We start from the raw sequence: 20,445 nt of genomic DNA on the forward strand, positions 1-20,445 counted from the left end.
AACCGTCTCTCTTTTATAGAGACGGGAGCAATGGCAACGCCTCTGAGACGGTTTCAGGTTCTGAAATTGTCTCTAGTAGATGTAGAGACGGTTTAAACCGCGTCTATAGGCTACTAAAACCGTCTCTACACGCAGTTTCTGCTGTATTAAGCCGGAACAGAACCCATAACATTAGCAATTGAGGCATTTTTCCTTCTAACTATAGAAGACAATGAGGGGTACTTTTCCTTCAAAGAATAACTCCCTAGCCATTTGGACAACTAGGACTATGCATATATTATTAAGGTCCACTTGGAAAATCTTAATATCTCAATAATTTCTTCAGGCATGTACTCTGTGTATTCTATAAATACATCCTCCCTACCATTGTTTCCCCAACAAAATATAGGCAAATACTGAATGGGTGGTCTGTGTGGCACCATGATTAATTCTTATCTTGGCCATGCTGCCAGCAATTCTAACTATGGCTGATCCATACTGTGACTGTGATTGTTCCCAGCAATGTGTAGTTAAGTTGCAGTATTTCTTGGACCAATTCCGTGCTGGAGCAGACCATCCAAACCGCAATGAATAATTCGTGAAACGTGGAGGACCTTCTGGGTTAGGCACTGGGCTTATTCATGACTGGAGTTTAACCACTGGACTTGACCCCAATGTAAATATTGTTGGGCGTGCACAAGGATGGCGTATCGTTGCCAGCCAAAGTTCCCCAGTTAATTGGTACCTTTCTCAGAATATAGTATTTCAGGACAAGTAAATGCTACTCACTTTTTAGATAGACTATATACTACTTTTCCATTGGCTTGTATCACTAATTAAATTGCCATCCATGGCACCATTATAGTAAGTATGCATGGTCTACACTTTAGGTGATGGGAATCATTTAAGGAAGTGAAGAGTAAGTTGGAGAGTGGTCAATTATTGGTGGGACTGGCGAATTTACTAATGCGCATGGTAATATCAAGTATAGGGAACTTGATATTCAGGTGTTCTACACTCCAATCACTCAATCAGATGCAAGTTTCTTAAGAAGTACTGCTACAACTCTTTTACAGGTTGTTTGGTTGGAACAATGGGATATGTGATGGTCTACAAAATTATTGTTATATGTTACAGCTGGGAGACCGCTGCCTCCACCGCCGTTGTTGTTGCCGCCCTGTCCGAGGCCCACCGTCATCATCCCCGCAGTGGCAAGCGACGGATCCGCTCCGCCGCCACCACCCTAGCCAATGCTGCCGCCGCCGTCATCGATGCCGCTGCCTCTCTCACTGATGCAGCCGCCCCCGCCACCCTTGACGTGGCCACCGTCGCCGGGAATGGGTAGAGGGGGGGGGGCAGGGGGAGAGGGAAAGGGAGAGGGAGAGGGATGGGATGAGTGGGAATCGGAATGGGATCGAGATGGGAGGAGTGGGAGGATGGGAGGAGCGTGGTACCAGGAGAAAAATAAGTGGGGTAGGTGGGGCGGTGGGCTATTTTCGCATGCGGGTCACTTAAAGGTCCGCATGCGAAAATAAGGCTATTTTCGCGTACGGATCTATTAAGAGGCTCACCTGTGAAAAATGATTTTTCCGTGCGGTCCTTCTGAAGAGCCGCACGCGAAAATAGAGCACTATTTTTGTAGATGTGACCACTTACTGTCCGTCTGCAATCTAAAGTGAGTTTTGTACAGGAAAATCATCTCTACTAGTGCGACACCCTCCTGGAGTATGCTAGTTTGCCCGTCAGGCTACCCGATCAGATAACTCCAACACCACATGTCTAACCGGCGGTACCCGCTCAGTGTGACTGGCCACTTAGAGCCGATAAAACCGTTCACAATCGAAAAACACTGTTCACCGTATTTTCAACTAACACTTACCTTTCACAATTGTTTGTCACCAAGATTAATCATCACATGATTCTACATGTACATATATATGTTATGTTTGCGAATGACAGGAATTTACTCGCTGAAATTAAGTGATTAGCTGATGCCAATTTAGAAGGTCTGGTATCCTATTTTACGCATATCATCATGTGGGCTTGGCGTTCTATAAAAAGAAGATTTCGCCATATCAGGGTTTGTGGATAACTTGTATATTTTTAGCTTTTCCTGTTCTCAAATGACCAGCCATGAGTATGCCATTTCTTAGGAGGGATCGTGAGAGTTCAGTTAGGGGAACAATGGGGAATAAATCTGATCTAGTATATTACTTTTCAATTTCTTTAGGAGATTTTGCATAATAGGCCAGTTTGGTTTGGTACCGTACCAAAATCTTGGCAGTGCCAAAGTGTTGGTAACTTTTGGCACAACCAAATTTGGATGGGCAAAATTTCTACTATCTAAGAGATGGTGTTGCTAAAATTTAGCACCAATCCAAACATCTAGAAACACTACTGAAGATTGCCAATAAATTAGTAGGGCATAATTTGGAACCAAACCAAAGCATCTCCAATAGATGCCTAAAATTTAACTCCCAAAAATCTCAGATTGGGGTCATCCCAAAACAATTTGAGCCAAAAAATCACCTCCTTGTCCAAGAGCTTCCCTATTTTTAGTTCCCAAAAGCATTGAATAATGCCACATCATCGCTGGTGGGTCCTCTTCAACTGTTTCTAGCAATCTGGTTTCTCATGTCGCTACTAGGCCGATCGTTGGCAAGATCAGGGCATGGCAGGCCGATCGCGGCCACATAGTCGCTAGCAGGCTAGCAGGCAATCACCACAGAGACATGACGGTTAGGCGATCGGGGCATTGCAGCTGGGAGCCGGCAGCCCGGGCAGTGCGCGGCCAGCCTGCGACACGGTGAGGGTGCCAGCAGCTAGTAAGTCTTGCATTATGACACTATATTGTGGATCTAGGTCAAGTAAAGATTACACTATGACAAAGTTCTGGTTTGACGAACCAGATGTGCTGAAACTGAGCTCTCCAACAATCATGGATCTTGGGATGACTATAATTGGCAAATGCTTACAAGCTTTACTTGAATTTGAAAATGAGGACATAGTATAACCATAAACAGGGATCCCTGAAATCGCTACAAAACAAATCCCTTGAATTCATAATATCCGTGAATATATCTAGGTGAATTCCTAACAAATACATTGAATTTCTGAAGTTCAATTATGATTGCCAACAAACATTACCATTTCTAGCCCTCTCCTTCCCTGATTTGGTGTCACAAATCATCACAAGAATAAGGCTAGGTAATGCCCTCTCCTTTTCCCGAGTTATGTAAAAAGGCATAAAAATATTATTATTTACTGAAATTTTGACTGTACCACACGCATAATATGGTTTAGATTTTCAGACTACATTCTAAACCAGATTATTCAGTTCAGCAATGTCAGTACTACCAACGCCAAATTATTCAGCATCAAAGAGTTGATACCTTGCAGAATCTCTTGAAGCTTCAGTATGCAATTGCTTCATGACAGGCAGTGCAGTGTAGTGTTGCAAATTGAAAAACATCGAGCAAACTGAAAACCAAGTAAAGTGTTGCCCTCATCCGACAATTTAACCTCAAAATAATGATTTCTCAATCAACCAAAACTTAACACCATATTTGTCATTGTGTGCAAGAAAAATAGCAAATAGACATCCACCAAACAATATTCAGATTCAATTTGCTCTAGAAAAAGTACAACGATACACATAGTCAAAATTTTCTTTAGGTTCATTCAGTACTAGGGCTTGAGCAGCTTACAGATCGGCGGGTGGATCAGGATGACCTGCCGATAGTATGCAGACGGCCTTGGTGGTGCTGTGGAGACGACCCAGCGGCGTGGAGCGGTGAACAAAGATGGCCCTAGCGGCGTGGACGACAACGGCCACGACGGCGTGGATGGAGGTGTCGGTCTGGACAAAGACGAATGGAACGGAGAAAGCCCGACACCGGCAGGGTGGCGGCGTCTGATGCGAGCTAGGAGAGGGGACTGAGCGACGGCAGCAGGGCACGACGAGGAGAGGAGGGAGGAGGAAGAAATTGGCGCGAGCAAAGAAATCTACGTGTGATCGCTGCGATTGGGAACGCCCAGGGCTGCCCCAAATCTGACTCGGTTTTGGGACTGGATTGGGCGTGGGGGATTTTTGGGAGCAAGTTTGGGCAGCTGTTGGAGCTTTCCTTTGAACTAAAATCCTAAAATTTAATTTTTGGGGACCTGTTTAGGCATCTGTTGGAGCAAGTCTGTCTAATATTTTGATATGTTGTCAGTAGTGTTCTCATATTTGCTTCTGAGTCAGCTAGATAGGCGTATGCCACTTATTTGGACATGACTAGATAGAGACCGCACTCTATATTGTCTTAACCAGAGACTTATCTTAGACCTGGTTGCATACTAGTACACCAAATGATACATGTTTTTTTTTCTTATAGATTTTTCTTTTAAATTATTTATCCGATTTATAATCCGATTACACCATTGTGTTCGTTTAAATTAAATCTTTACAACAAGATCTTACATGACTATATTTTGATAAAAGAAATATCTATGTTGTAAATTAATTTTATTATATATGTAAGTTACTTTTATCATATATATAAATTACTTTTCGATTTGATTAAATTACTTATTATACAATCATAATGTTGTGAGTTGTTTATTTTATTATCCTTTTTAGTCAATTCTACAATTTGTGTTGATTAAATTTAGTTTTTAGATAGACTCACGATTTTACCTCCATAACGGATCTATTTTTAATGTCATGACAAAGTTACTTCCTTTTTGTCTTAAGTTACTTCTATAATATATGTAAATTACTTTTATATGTGTAAGAAGTAATTTAGTGAAATCTAAAAGTAATTTAGATATACTGTAAAAGTAATTTGTAATTTTTCATCAAAATATAATGATGTGAGATCTTGTTGTAAAGATTTAATTCTTACGAACACAACCGTACAATCGGATCGTAAATCGAATGAGTAGTTTAAGAGAAAATTTTATTTGAAACATAGGTAATAGGATTATATTTTCTACTTACTTGATGGGGACTAGTACTATTTAAGGCAGATAGGGTCTCTCGTTAGCACTAAAACGAGAGGCCTCTTGATTTAGATTTTGCCCACTTATTAGTTATTACGATGTTGTCCAGCTTCTCATCTTAAGCAAAACAATTAATGGAACTTTTTTGCTTCCTTCTTATCTATTTAAGTGGTCGAACAAAATACTGGAAGTGGCCACATATAGTAGCCTCCTCACCGCTTGCAACCTTGTCGTGTACGATGCTAATCGATAAGCCATGCGCTGACAGAGGCATAGAGCAGGTGTACATGAATAGCTACTACGAAAAATTATCGCAAAACAGAGTAAAAGCAGAGTGCTATCAGGATTCAGAAATACTCTCTGATAAGGTTGACATTACTGATCTTGTGGCTCAATCAAGAAACACAGACCCACACGTTCAACTGAGCGAGCAGTTCTCAGAAGGCTGCAACAGTAATGGCTTCCTTCAGATGTAGGAATACCCATTCCTGTATGTATAGTTTCCTGATGCCTCTGGTTCCAATTGATGGTTAGTGTATATATACGCTGCTGCTGTATTTTCTAAGAGGGGTTTTACAGTGCTTGGGAGGTACCTGGGGTACCTCCTAAGCCAATTAATACCAACCGTTGATTCTGAAAGGATAATTTAGGAATAAGAAATATTGTTAACGCGGGTAGATTAGTAATTACTCAACCCCCTACCCATCGACTGGCCAGCGACATCCTATGCCGATGCTGAGCGCCGGTGCATAGGGCGTACGGCGGTTGATCTAAAGGTAGCAGATGCAGAGAGAAGAAAGAGAAGTTATCCCTCATAGGATCTGAACCAGAAAAGGTACTTGCAATGGATATTGGTAGAAATGAGACGAGGAGGTGAAACATATATATAAACACTGGTCTAGAAATCCTTAGCCAAAAACCGACACATCTGAGTCATTTCCCATCGAGCCTAAGCCATGCACATGTAGGTGGTGAAAATGAAGAATCAACAGATATATATTTGCGTCTTGTTAGATAAGCTTTTCAAGATGTATCTTATAAAGGCAAACTCTATATTAAAATTGTACCACTTCATGAGTATTAGAATTAGATTAGATTTGTATAGCCTAGATACTGTATGTGCACATCTAGGCGCCACCCCGCTCTCGCCGCGTTCTCCCCGCGCCACTCCCCTGCATCGTGCCGCTTCGGCCGTGTTCTCGCTGCGCTCCCGCTGTGCTCCCACTGCGTCGTGACTGTGCCACGTCTTCGCCATGTCTACCGGGTCCACCAGATTCTCCATGACTTCGGGCAGCACGGCATCAACATCTTCCGGCTCTTCTCTGACCTCCGCCGCCAGCACCGGGGAGTCCATTGGTGCAATCTTCGTCAATCCATATGCCGCCATCAACGTCAAGACTCACATCCCAATCACCCTGGAGCTCAAGCATCCCAACTTTACCAAGTGGAAGGCCTTCTTCATCTCCATGTGCAGCAAATTTGGTCTTCTTCCTCACATTGACGGCAATGCTCCTCCTCGACCCGACAATTCGGCTTGGGGACAAGCCGATGTTGTGTTCAAGGCTGGCTCTTTGGCTTCGTTTCAGATGCCATCCTCGACATCGCCATGGAACCCGAACAAACATCCCGCGATCTATGGCTCGCCATCGATGATCTCTTTCATGTGACCAAGGAACCCCGCGTCATCTATCTCAGTCATGAGTTCCACTCGATGACACAGGGCAACTTGTCAATTGCTGACTACTGCCATAAGGTGAAGACCGCCGTCGGTGCCCTCCTCGACTTCAGCCACCCCGTTCCTGAGTCTCAGCTCATCCTCAACCTACAAAGTGGCCTCAACCCACGTTTCTCCAGCACCGCCGACCACATCGCTGGTGCCCCCATCCTGTCGTCCTTCACTTCGGCGTGCAATACATTGTTGCTCAAGGAACTTCGCATTGCTAATGACCACAAGGTCTAGACCGAGGCAGCCACGGTGGTAGCTGCCTCCTCTGCCAACACTTGTGCCTCTGGCACTTGCGCCGCCTCTTCCTCGTCGCAGCCTCGCGGTGGCTGCAGTGGCTCCAAAAACGGACGGAAGCGCAACCAACGACGCAATGGCGGACAGAACAACAGCGGCGGCGGCGGCACCGGCGATCGATAGAACTACGACGGCGGTGGCGGCTATGGAAACTCTGGAGGCAGCTTTCAGCAGCAGCAGCAAGTGTTGGCATTAGCTTCGCGTTAACGACCCATGGTTCTGCTTTAATCCATGGCCCATGCAGCAGCAGCCTCCCTGGCGGCCCCCTGGCAACGGTGCCGGGTTGCTTGGGCCTTACCATCAAGTCCACACGGACTTTGCCGGCCCATACGTCTCTTCACCAACTCCGGGCTGGCCTCAAATGCAGCAAGCTTAGCCCAACAGGGATCAAACAGGTCTGGTTGCTGCCCTCAATCAGTTGTCCGTGAGCAGTCCAAATCCCTGGGTGCTTGACATAGGAGCTACTTCACACATGTCCACCATCGATGGTATTCTTGTTACTTGCCTCCCTAATTCACATACTTTTATTACCGCTGGCAATGATCATACTATTCATGTTATATGTCATGGCACATCTTTTCTACCTATAGGAACCACTAAGTTTGCTCATAGAAACATCCTTCTCACCCCTTCTTTGGTTTGAAATGTACTTTCCGTTCATCAATTCACCCACGACAATAAATGTTTTATTGAGTTTGATGAGTTTGGTTTTTCTGTTAAGGACCTTCGGACCACACGCGTGATTCGTCAATGCAATAGTTGGGGTGACCTCTACACCCTGACCACTGCCGCCCCTGCTATCGCCGCCAACAACTTCCTCGCCGAATCCTCCACATTGTGGCATCGTCGCCTTGGTCATTCTAGTTCAGCTGTAATCTAGACTCTTCTCAAATTAACTATTCTTCCTTGTACTAAGACAGATCATAAATTGTGTCATGCTTGTCAGTTAGGGAAATACACGCATCTATTTTTTCTCGGTCTCATTCTAGTACCTCTTCTCCTTTTAAACTTGTTCATTGTGATGTGTGGATCTCTCTTCTGTCTTGAGTACTTCTGGCTTTAGGTATTATTTAGTGGTGCTTGATGATTTTAGTCACTTATGTTGGACTTTTCCACTTTGCCATATGTCTGATGTACACCAGCGTCTTGTTGAGTCTGTTGCCTATGATAAGACCCTGTTCGGCCTTCCCATTAAGTGCTTTCAGGCGGATAATGGTACCGAGTTTGCTAACCAAGCCACCAACTCGTTCTTCGCTAGCCACATCACCATGCTTCGCCTATCATGCCCTTACACCTCCCGACAAAACGGAAAAGCCGAATGCATGCTTCGCACTATCAACAACTCTATTTGCACCCTCCTTATCCAAGCATACATGCCTACATCCTACCAGGCTGAAGCTCTAGCCACTGCCACATAGTTACTCAATCGACGACCCCCTACTGTAGTCTACAACTCCATCCTGTTCCAAATCTTGCACCGCAAAGTTCTTGACTATTCTAACCTTAGGGTTTTTGGTTGCCTTTGCTATCCTAATCTTAGTGCCACGACTCATCATAAACACTCTCCTCGGTCAGCTGCCTATGTTTTCCTTCTCTAACCGGCCTCTCACAAAGGCTATGAGTCTTCATATCTCGTCATGTGGTTTTCGATGAACAAACGTTCCCATTTGCAGCTATTCCCCTGGCCGCTCTTCTGTCGATTTTCTTCTACCGGGTGCTTCTACAGCGGTAGCTCCGTCCTCCTTGGACGTTGAGCGTTTGCGCCCTCTGCCGGCCGGTCCCTCCCCCGAGGTCAAGTCGCCGATCTCCGATGACTTGGCCGGCCCTGATATAAATCAGCTTGTCCAACACAGCAGACAGATGCCATCATCGCATACTCCGGACCAGGTTGCCTCGTCGCCTAGTGCGCCCTCTGGTGACGACTCTTGTCCTACGGGCAGGAGCATCTCCTCTTCATCACCAACCAGAACAGTCTACATTGAGCTCTTCTGCTGATCGGCAGCCCGTTCGGCAGCCCATTTTGCATGGTGTTGCTCCTGCCCGACCGTTGATCTCTCCGTATCGACATACGTATATATCATGTTGGTGTTCCAGAACATACGTATATATTCAGAAACAATATATACGGAAGTTGGCTTTCAGAAACAATATATATCGGCATAAGTATTGATAGAGAGAATAGATGTGGAAGTATACTTACAGAAGTGGAATACAAGATGATGACAAAAGAGAAAGAGAATTGTCACAATACCTGTATTTCAGAACAAATATGAATAGTAGTTTGCCTTTTACTTGAAAAATGATCCTAATTACAATTCAGGATTAGAAGACAAATATGACAAATTCAGCATTGCAAGCAGGCATCTGAAACAATAACAGGCATTTTGTTGGGTAAATTTGTGCAGCCTAGTTTGTTTGCTTTGAAAATAAAACAATTCATTTTAGCAAACAGCCATTACAGTAGAGTAGCAACAAAAACAGGCATCTTAAATTATGGCCTTGCATAAATCTAGCTAGGTATTTCTTGGGTATTGCACAACAATTGGATATACATGAATATTCATTGGTCGTTGTGTTTTGCAGCTCAAAATTAGTTAAGTACAATAACCATGTTATTAATTGCCAATTTGTTGCCAGAGAAGCTCAGTATTTGGGGTACTATTATAGTCATCCTGCTGACGAAACTAATTAATTATGATTCCATGTCCTATCTTACGTATAAATCTACTAGAAAATCGTGACAATATTTTACTTTGTATTTTTTAGTTCCTTAAGTATATATGATTCTGGTTTTCAGAATATGCATCGCATTTCCAGAGTATGAACATATGTAGTAGGACATATCATCATGTAGTTTCACATGCGTAGCCATCACACAATTGTCAGCTTCGAAAATCAATAGCTGTGCATAAATCATAGATGGGATCAAATTATTTTAGAATTAGGGCCAATGAAATTGTTTCACATCGGGGGCATGTGCTATATATGTCATGCCAAAAAGGAAAAGGTTCACATACAAATATTTAGTACAACTGAAAGCTAAATTGAGGGTATGGATTTATGTATATATTCAGTTGTTTCCTTGCTCACACATACTTCCATCAAACAGGTTAATTTCCCCGCTTGCGTTACATGGTTATGTTTATCCTCTTTGTGCAAAAAAGTCCAATACTGAATCCAGTTGTCGGCCCTGTAGATTTCTTACATAGGAGAACAAAATTTTGTATTGTCAAAACACGTTGTCAAAATTTTTGTTTACCCTGTATAGCCACATTCCAAAGATATTAAAAGTACTATCAGGTGGTGGAAGAACAAAAGCTATTTTAGTTGCATCCCAAATAAATTTAGCAAAAGGGCAGTAATAAATAGATGTTCTCATGTTCTGCAGCTCAAAATTAATTATGTACGATAACCATGTCGTTGATGCCATTTTTTTTTTCGAATGATTACATGTCATTCCTGTGGGGAAATGGGAGTAAACACATCTAGCTACGGCAAAACCATGATAATAATATTTTGTCAATGATCATCTTTCTTACGTATAAATGATTCTGATTTCAGAATGTGCATCTCATTCCCCCGGTTTATTTGTTTTGCGAAACAAGAATATATATAAGTGGGTCTTAACATCTTGTAGTTTCACATGCGTAGCCATCACACGATTGTCAGCTTCGAAAACCATTGGCTGTATATAAATCATAGATTAGATCAAATTAATTTGGATATGGAACCAATGACATGGTTTCACATGGGAGACATGAGCTGTATATGCATGTCATGCCAGAAAAAGAATGGCTCACATACAAATATTTAGTACAACTGAAAGCTATTCCGAGGATAAATATGCCTTTTTTTCCATGCTCGATCATATATTTTTTCTGAAAGCCAACTTCCACCACCCCCAGAAAATAACATCCTATACCAGCCCATTGTTTCTGATGGCATTATTACAACATGAACAGCTAGCTTGTGGCACCATTCAGATGGGCAAAAATTCTGTGCCAACTATTTATATGCAAAATATGCTTACATAAATCTCCTTGGTACATCATTAGTTTCCTGGTTTTCTGACAGAGAATTTGCACTTGCTTCAACTTTCTTGACATATTTAAATTAATTGTCGATATGGTTATCTAGCATTCTTTTGACTGAACATGATTTATTTCAGATTTACGCATCCTTTGGAACACATGAATTTCATTAGAATTTGTTGAGAATCTCACCTGCAAGTTCATCGTGAGGAACTAGAATTTTCAATATGCATGAAATTAGTTGCAAAAGAATTGGTATAATAATTTTCTGATGAGTCATCGAGGTAAGGGAACCATAAATTAGCTCAATTTTGTTATGTACTACGTACATATAGATCAGTACACAAATGTTCTATATAATGGAAGATAAACATCTCAGCCTCCGCACTGTGACATGCAGATAGCCATGTCTTATTAAATGGTGGTAGTTTTTAGCTGCCACAACAAAATTGTGTATAGCCAATGGAAACAAAACTTATGTGAAATAAACAAAATAAGCAGATATTATATTACTAAATTTCTATCCATGTAGACTAAAAAGAGAATATGTTGTTCTTACATGGTCCCATCCTCCTCGTTTTGCAACAAAGCATCATACCTAATCTAGTGCGTGGTGATTCTGAAGATTACCGTTGGCTACAAATTTGTATTGTCTAACAAGATATTATTGTGACTTAGCCATATACCTCAAAATTTAGCGCTTGTCAAAACCAAAATTTGATTCTTTAGCTTTTAATTTGTTTACCCGGTATAGTTACATTGCCCATATTGTAGAAATACTATCGTCTGGTGGAAGACCAAAAGCTATTTGAATTGTACACCAAATAACATTTAGCAAAAGGGCGATAAAAATAGATGTGTGGTACTCTTTCTTTAGAATTACAAAATGCGACATTTGGATCTATACGTCTGTAACTGTCCTTTTGGCTAAATTATCTTTGGTTAGGATTACTCCAGTAACATTTGAAACCTTTATTTTGAGGGAATTTTCACATTCCATATATAGCGGTCCATTATTTGTCAATCCTCTATATATATAGAATGAGCTTTGAACCATCCATACTGGTGTAAAAGACTATCAAAAAGTGTCATATTGGTAATTGAGTTCTATTTCCATTTTTTTATCTACAAGCTCACTATATCTCTTCGTAAAGAATATTTTAGAGGTTTATAATTTAAAACCTCCGTGACTGTTGCACTTTGGTTCGTTACAATGCAATATATCATTTGATATTGATGTTTTTTATTTTTTCACACAATAGCATGTTATAATTAATTAGTAGCATCACAACCTATATTCAGACTCTTAAATGGATATTCACGATATACAAACCTAGTCGGCACTATTGTAACTCATTTTCTATACCCTATTATAGAACCAAAGTGGTCACGGTTATAGTGAATCAGCTACACCACCTCCTACTGATATTCTAACAGGTGCCACCTCCTCCTTACATCATGATAGTTAGGACCATACCATCCTTAATCTAGAGCATTTATTACATCCTATGGCTTTAGGTTCAAGGTAAATAAGGGCATGTATATAAGGGACGCTTGCACCTTTGATAAACACTAACACCATGGCCGCAGATATATAGTGAGCAAAGGAGAACATTATCCGGAGTTGCCTTTTTACATAGTAAAAAGCCTTTTTTTTTAATGAACGATGGACATGAAGATTGATGGGTCAAATTTAGTACCTCTATGATGATTTTTTTGTATATTCACAACCCTAGTGAGGTCTGCTGCTTTGCCAGGACACTCGTATTTTATACCGTTTAAATATAACACGGTTTTTGCACATTATACATCATTTTGTGTAACTTTTCAAATCATTATAAAACTGGTGGGTGCCCACCTTAACATGATAAGGCAGTGCCACATGATAGTACATGCGTGAGAATTATAATTAATGTAGATAGGCTACACCTGACAGACAATAGAGTATGTCCTTAAAATTTCATGGTATCACAGGTGTACAACTAGGACTATGCATATATTGTTAAGGTCCACTTGGAAAATCTTAATATCTCAAAAATTTCTTCAGGCATGTACTCCGTGTATTCTATAAATACATCCTCCCTACCATTGTTTCCCCAACAAAATATAGGCAAATACAGCATCCCTACTACTCTTTTATATCCTTGCTCACCAGTGCCAACATCACAGCCATGGGTAGTCTGTGTGGCACCATGATTATCATCTTGGCCATGCTGCCAGCAATCCTAACTATGGCTGATCCATACTGTGACTGTGATTGTCCCCAGCAATGTGAAGTTAAGTTGCACTATTACTTGCACCAGTTCCGTGCTGGAGCAAACCATCCAAACCGCAATGAAGAATTCGTGACAAGTGGAGGACCCTCTGGATTAGGCGCTGGGCTTATTCATGACTGGAGTTTAACCACTGGACTTGACCCCAATGTAAATATTGTTGGACGTGCACAAGGATGGCATATCGTTGCCAGCCAAAGTTCCCCAGCTAATTGGTACCTTTCCCAGAATATAGTATTTCAGGACAGGTAAATGCTACTCACTTTTTAGATGGACTATATACTACTTTTCCATTGGCTTGTATCATTAAATTCCAACATCTCCATGGTACTATTATAGTAAGTATGCAGGGTCTACGCTTCAGGTGATGGGAATCATTGAAGGAAGTGAAGAGAAAGTTGGAGAGTGGTCTATTGTGGGTGGGACTGGCGAATTTACTAATGCGCGTGGTAATATCAAGTATAGAGCTATCAAGAAGGAAGATGTTGAGTGGATAAGGGAACTTGATATTCAGGTGTTCTACACTCCGAACACTCCATCAGATGTAAGTTTCTTATCAAGTACAGCTGTTGCAACTCTTTTACAGGTTGTTTGGTTGGAACAGTGGGATATATGATGGCCTACAAAGTTATTGTTATATGCATATTTCATATATATTTGTACTAGCTATAGATAAAGTTCACAAGACAAAAGAAAATACATGCATGGATGTTAGGAAGAAAAACTATATTTTCTGAAAGCTGATCACCCAAGTTGAGCTGATAGCTAGGCCAGTACCGGGCCATGAAACTTTTTGAATAATGGTAACTCGATCAACTGAGAAACCTCAGTACATGTACCATAAGAATTTTGCTTTCTTTCAGGACGATCAATTTAAGTTAAAATTTCAAAACTCCTACCACCAATCTTGTTTTTGCATGAACACATATCACATAAAGCAAAGCTTTCATTTAGTGATTGTTTACTTTCACTTAATCTGTTGGTGAAAAGCTGTTACTGTCCTGATATTTATATTAACCATTATACACTAACACCTTTTTTTCATTTTAAAGGTTCAAGTTGCAAAGAATATTACGAAGGGGAACTAATCTGCAGGCACGCAGTGATCACCGGTCAATGAATCTCCAGCATGCATGAAAAATTTGATCAAATAAACTATTTCTTTCCACATATCAATGTTTTGCGATGTGATTTGAATGTATTGTATTTTTTTCCTTACGCCATTGGAGTTTTTCTGCCAATCTGGCAACTGTTATATCTTTTATCTGAAAATAAATGTTGTATGTGAGATAAGCAACACCAGATTCATGTTACAGTGCTTGTGATTGTCTACTAATAATTATTACTCTTCTCTTTGTGTAATTGTGATTGTCAACATAAATTTACAGTGATTGTGTTTCCTAATGCAAATATTTTACTTATAGAGTGGAGTACACCTTAGAATATTACCATACTTTCTACTGAGTAGCTTCGACTCTTTCAATTCTCAAAACCAAGAGCTTCTCCTGATATGTTTTGGTATCTAAGTCCTACTGTTGGGAAGTTTTCTCATTTGTAACATTTCATCCCATTTGTAGCTTTAATGTAGCCTAGTTGAGGCCCATGCGACCGATAAGTGCCTGTAATAGGTTGCTACTTCCACCTTAAAAATTTTGGTTGCTAAAGAACAACTTATAAGCTATGGGTTAACCCTTTTACCCGAAAAGGGAGGACACCTGTGTAAGTAGGACACTGCTAATAAATGAGTCCACTACACACAGGGGGATGGAAGTGTAAATACCGTGTAATTAAGGTGTTATGTATACGTGGGTATTCTATATGTTAAAACAAACTATTTTGGGGTCTTCTATATGTTAAAACAAAATATTTGTCATTATTACTATTACAACTATTATCATCATCATCATCATCATCATCATCATCATCATCACACTATTTATCCAAGGAATTGGGTCTCATTTGAACCTAATTATATTTAAAAGACTTTGTAAAGTAAACGGTGGACAGTTTTATAGTGAACATAAATTGCAAATATTATGGACATTGAAATCATTTGATACATGAATACCATGGATTAGCTGGGATTTATTAAAGAAAAGATCATAAAACATTTCGATTAGAGCAACTTTTGCTCCTGTTTTGGGAGCCCAAGATACTACAGCCTAGACTAATCTGATGCATAGCCCAGTTGTTTCAGGGCCTGCTTGCCCTTTGGCAGCCCTGCACGCTCATCAGATAAGCAGGAACTTGAAAAGTTATAGAGCAGAGATGACAGATCAGCACTTCAGCATGAAGGAACGACTTTTGTAGCCTTGTTCATCAGTAAGGATCAACCGTGAGAACCATCATCTTGGACAAGCAGTACATGTTCTTTGCGCACTGCCTTGAAGGAAAGGAGCGCTTCTACACCACCCAGGGGAACAGGGATCGTTTAGAGGACACAATCTACAAGCAGCCTCTACGGCCACCGACCAAACAGTCTAACTAGCAGTTCCTCAAGGGCGTCATATTGGATTGGTGATTCACTGATTCTGAATTTGATCATGATCCAATACCCACCAGTGGCATGAAATTTCAAGAAATTCAGAAATTGTTACCTCAAATATCACATCCTGCTCACTGCTTGATTCCAGATGCCGCCCTTGTCTATGTTTTCACTGTTGTTGATATAAATTGCTCAGCAAATTGCACTACATGATAATTGTTTGAATAGGGGGGAATTCGGTCGGTAGAATTCAAGTTGAAACTGATGCTTGTTTAGTACATGCCCTGATTTCCTCTTGGTTTTTTTCCGTACGGAATATCATGTGCGTATTGGAATTAGTCTCTATAGACAGAAGGTGTGGGTATGTGTCAGGATATGTAGGTGACTTATATACACTCCTATATTTCAATTCTCACAACCACCCATGACTTTGAAATTGCTGGCGATATTGACCATCCTTGATTTCACAGAAACGGAAACATTAACTCGTTTCTATTACCAGAAATGGACAATAACCCAGTGTTTTACAGCGTTCAGCAGCAACTACGACTACTTTGCTATCGATCAGGAGGTGCCGTCCTACCCAGGGTTTTCATTTTCGAGATGGTGGTATTTGCCGGAGGGGGTTGAAAGAACGGTATTTTTTGACCGAGATTATTTGAAGATTTGATGAGTTTTAAATGAATTTGAATAAACTTTGACAAATGTCACAAAAATTTAGAAAAACCGAATATTTTGGGCAAGATATGTGCTCGCTCTTGGGCGGAAATCCTGTTGGCGATCGATCGCCCTGGGAATGGATCAGCGATCGATCCCCTCCCCCCTCCCTCCCTCCACCCTTCCACCTAGTTTTCTTTTTTTGGCACCGCATTACTTTCCTATTTTAGTAAATTTATACACCTAAAGTTTATACACCTCAAGTTTACACATCTAAAGTTTAGAGACTAAAAGTTTATAAGTCAAAAGTTTAAGTTTATAGACCTAAAGTTTATATTTATAAGTCAACAGTTTATATACCCGTTTCAAATTTGAATTTGAATTATATCTGATTCAAATTTGAATTTCAATTCAAATATTTTCTATATATAGTATTTCTATACATCTAAAGTTTATAGACCTAAAGTTTATAGATCCAAAGTTTATAAGTCAAAAGTTTACACACCCGATTCAAATTTGAATTTGAATTATATCTGATTCAAATTTGAATTTAAATTATATCCGATTCAAATTTGAATTTGAATTCAAATATTTTCTATATATAGTATTTCTATACATCTAAAGTTTATACACCTAAAGTTTATAAACCCAAAGTTTATAAGTCAAAAGTTTACATACCCGATTCAAATTTGAATTTGAATTCAAATATTTTTTATATATAGTATTTCTATACATAAATTTTTCTAACTTTTGTTTTTTAAAAAAATTTGTGTGGTGTACTGTAGTAGAAAGAGAAGAAAGGGAGGAGTATAGAGGAGGCGGGGCCAACCGATCGCTGCGCGATCGCCCATTAGCCTCCCCCGCTCGTGGGGGCCAAAACCGAAATTTTGTTCCGAAATTGCAATCACTGGTCCCATCTCCCATGCTTAGAAAAAAAAAAAAAGGTTGTTAATAGACAGAGCAAGGACTAAACGAGTTATTGATATGTCAGGAAGTAAATATATGGCCGTGAGTCTTGTGACATATTTTGCCTGGGAATAAATGCTGTTGCGATGCCTCCTCTTCATTATGTTTCAAGATTTTGCATTTCGATTCAATGTCATACCCTTGGTTGAAAGGAATGTGCACTAGTGTTTCAACAATTCAGTTTCAATTGCTCATGCGATAATTCTTTCCCTCACAATCCACTTATATTAAGAAACAAAACAATGACACAACTACTGGCATGTCGTGATGATCATACACACAGTACTTCATTATTTCTAACTTGACTTGACTGCTGGAGAACCCGAATAGCCATAATGTTTTCATGAAAGAGGTAGCAAGTAAATCGATAATTTGAGATGTAGGAGGTTCTTGAATGATGAAAGAGGTAGCAAGATAAATGGTCCGCCATTCATGCTTGATGTGTTGTGTGTGGAGTGGATGTTGCAGAATGACAGTGAGGCTGGCCTACTACAGCTGGATTCATTCTGCTAAGTCGCAGCCGCCTCCGGCCTCCGGGCTCGCCGCCGCCCTCTCTTCCCGCCGCTGTGCTTGCATCCCGTGTCGACCACCGAGCTTGCATCTTGCCACCGCCGGGCTCACCTCTCGCACTGGTCACTGCATTCGACCCTCGCACCAGCCGCAGCCTCACTCGCGTCGTCGTTGTTTTTGCTTGGTAAGGCGTGGTGCGACCCACCTTGGTCGCTTGCCCTGCTGATACGGCCGGCAATAGGGCGGCTGCATCGGGGAAAATCATCCGGATGCCACCATCCGGCATCTAAGGGGAATATTCTTCTCCGGGCCGCCGTATCCCGACCCTGCCCACCAACCAAACACACATGAAAAACACAAGGCTGGCTCTACAATTTCAAGGGTCCTAGAGCAAACTTGATGCTGTAGGCCCTTAATATGTGTTTTCTATTTACATATTTTTAAACCATATATATTCTGATGAAATAAACATCTAACATCTTCTATATACAACCAAAGAACATCAAAATGGAGCTAATATGAACACCTTAAATAAAGGTCAAACTCCAACTGTCTAGCGACTCCATCAATAATACCTCACAAATGAAGAGATGACAAACATCCATGGCTTCTTACGAAAAAATACACTCGTTTAAATATTTTTTGATGCAGAATCTTTAAAAAATATAACGAGATTAATGTTATCCATCGCATTTTTCTCAACGTAGCACACAGCCAAGCCTTGTCGTAGGGCCTAAACATATAGTATGTTCTCGTGATAATTTGGCCTCTCACTGAGCATATGAGATAGTTAAGAGACATACTCGTTAGTTACTTCAATACGAACTCACTCAAGAATAGTACCTGAAAACTGAAGGTTTGCCTAAGCATAGCTATGCCATCCCGATGCATCGCAAGACTACACCGGGTTACCAAGTTCCTTACGACAACCTGTCATAGCCATCCAACCAAAGCGGGATAAGGAGGAATATTCAACCCTAGGAAATTGTATGTAGGGATATAAACTGCGGGGGAGACACCCGTACTGAGCGCCAAACTTCTCGGCACTACTCCAAAAAAGCTACATTCATCGAGGTAGAAGTCGGAGAGAGTGCCAAATTTCTGAGCACTACTCCAGAGCTTTCCCTCACTCTACCTATTTCTAATGTACAAAAGATACAATAGAGACTCTTGTAATTTAGCAAGTTGTGTATGAGTGAAGTGAGAGCCTCACCTCCTTTTGTAGGCTCCAAATGATGGTTACAGGTGTGGGAAATGACCAATGTGCCCTCCAACCGTCATTAGGACTTCATCAGCAACGTACACATGGAAAGCTGGCGATCAACGGCCACAACACTGGTTCGGCCAAACCAAAAAAAATGTCTTCCCGGCCCCTCCTTTGGCCGGTAGGTATCTTAATGGGCCCCCAACATCATGCATTATGTCAAAGCCCTATTCTAAGTGGTTTTAATTGAGTTATGGTGCCTCCAATCCGTGTAAACGCGTCCTGATCGTGCAGATGTGTATTTTGTCATGTTGGGTGTGTTTTCTCCTTAAAATACCTACATACACATATATACCAACACTAGTGGAAATGATTAGTAATAAACCCTACCACTAAGTTGAATATATTTTATTCCAATATATGCATGTATTGACGGTAAGATATTATGATTTAAGGACCGTCAACACAAATCCTACAGACAATTTTCCTATTTGGCCTTCGACAAAGCATTGGAGATTTCCAAATCCTATGAAATTTCTATGGAATGGTTTATTGCATGTAGATTTTGAAGGAATGTTAGCAAAAGCTTCAACCTGTTAGAAAATTTCCTTTGAATGTAATTCTCTCACCCAATTCCTATATTTTTCCTATGGTTCAAACACATGGTCGTTCCTGTGTTTTTCCCGCGTTTTGTAATCCTCTATTTTACACTTGCTTTCTTATCAGAAACCTGTGTTTTTTCAATTACTATGCTTTTCCGTTGCTGTGATTTTATTTTACCGAAACAATAAAGATAATTATGCTATGGCTGGCAGGGTTTTCCTCCCTATAACCCAGCCCCCTAATGGCATAACCACAACTCGATCATCAGGTCAATATAACACCTGGCGAATATAATTCCCGAAAAAGGGAGAAGGCCTAAACCTGTCTAAACCTTATTCCATTTACTCGTCAAAATTTAGATCTCGTGCGCTAGCCCTTTTTCATTGCCTATTTCTAGGATCAACATAGCTGGTCAATTATATATCCGCTGGATTCGTTTTGTTTCCTTTTCTTTTCACAGCCAACCTCTTTAACAGAGAGGATTAAGCGCTACTTGATGCCCTTTGGTGCCTGTTTCTCTTTTTTTTTTTTCATTCTCAACTTTGTATCTGTTTTCAACAGAGGATATGGTAATCTATCTATCTGTTATATTGTTGATATAAAATTCATCATTCACACGAAGGCCTGGGAGATTTACGTAGCTCCAGTACAAATCTTATCAATAGGGTTTAGGATGTACCAGTTAGTTTGATCCTAGAACTAATAAGATAGATAGATGGATCGTATAAAATCAA

The 20,445-nt window shown here is 40.7% G+C and overlaps 2 protein-coding genes across 2 annotated transcripts; both read left to right on the top strand.

Moving 5' to 3' along the window:
- Nucleotides 1–6,242: 6,242 nt before the first annotated feature.
- Nucleotides 6,243–6,922, top strand: LOC107279658 (uncharacterized). Its single transcript, XM_015763739.1, has 2 exons — nucleotides 6,243–6,465; nucleotides 6,549–6,922. The coding sequence occupies exons 1-2, from the start codon at nucleotides 6,243–6,245 to the stop codon at nucleotides 6,920–6,922; spliced, it is 597 nt and encodes a 198-aa protein (XP_015619225.1).
- Nucleotides 6,923–13,120: 6,198 nt separating this feature from the next.
- Nucleotides 13,121–14,638, top strand: LOC107279766 (dirigent protein 2-like). The gene is made up of 3 exons (XM_015764202.3): nucleotides 13,121–13,534; nucleotides 13,626–13,830; nucleotides 14,339–14,638. Exons 1-3 carry the CDS (start codon nucleotides 13,185–13,187, stop codon nucleotides 14,372–14,374), a joined length of 591 nt encoding a protein of 196 aa, XP_015619688.1. The 5' UTR covers nucleotides 13,121–13,184; the 3' UTR covers nucleotides 14,375–14,638.
- Nucleotides 14,639–20,445: the final 5,807 nt, after the last annotated feature.

The sequence above is a fragment of the Oryza sativa genome, chromosome 12 (genome assembly GCF_034140825.1).
Source record: "Oryza sativa Japonica Group chromosome 12, ASM3414082v1".
NCBI lineage: Eukaryota > Viridiplantae > Streptophyta > Magnoliopsida > Poales > Poaceae > Oryza > Oryza sativa.

Bases quoted from the DNA above. Each gene is read 5' to 3' on its own strand.
- LOC107279658 (XM_015763739.1), top strand. From the start codon at position 6,243: ATGACTTCGGGCAGCACGGCATCAACATCTTCCGGCTCTTCTCTGACC. The intron at 6,466-6,548 runs GCAATGCTCCTC...GCTTCGTTTCAG, and splicing joins TCTTCTTCCTCACATTGACG to ATGCCATCCTCGACATCGCC.
- LOC107279766 (XM_015764202.3), top strand. From the start codon at position 13,185: ATGGGTAGTCTGTGTGGCACCATGATTATCATCTTGGCCATGCTGCCA. The intron at 13,535-13,625 runs GTAAATGCTACT...GTACTATTATAG, and splicing joins AATATAGTATTTCAGGACAG to TAAGTATGCAGGGTCTACGC. The intron at 13,831-14,338 runs GTAAGTTTCTTA...TTCATTTTAAAG, and splicing joins CTCCGAACACTCCATCAGAT to GTTCAAGTTGCAAAGAATAT.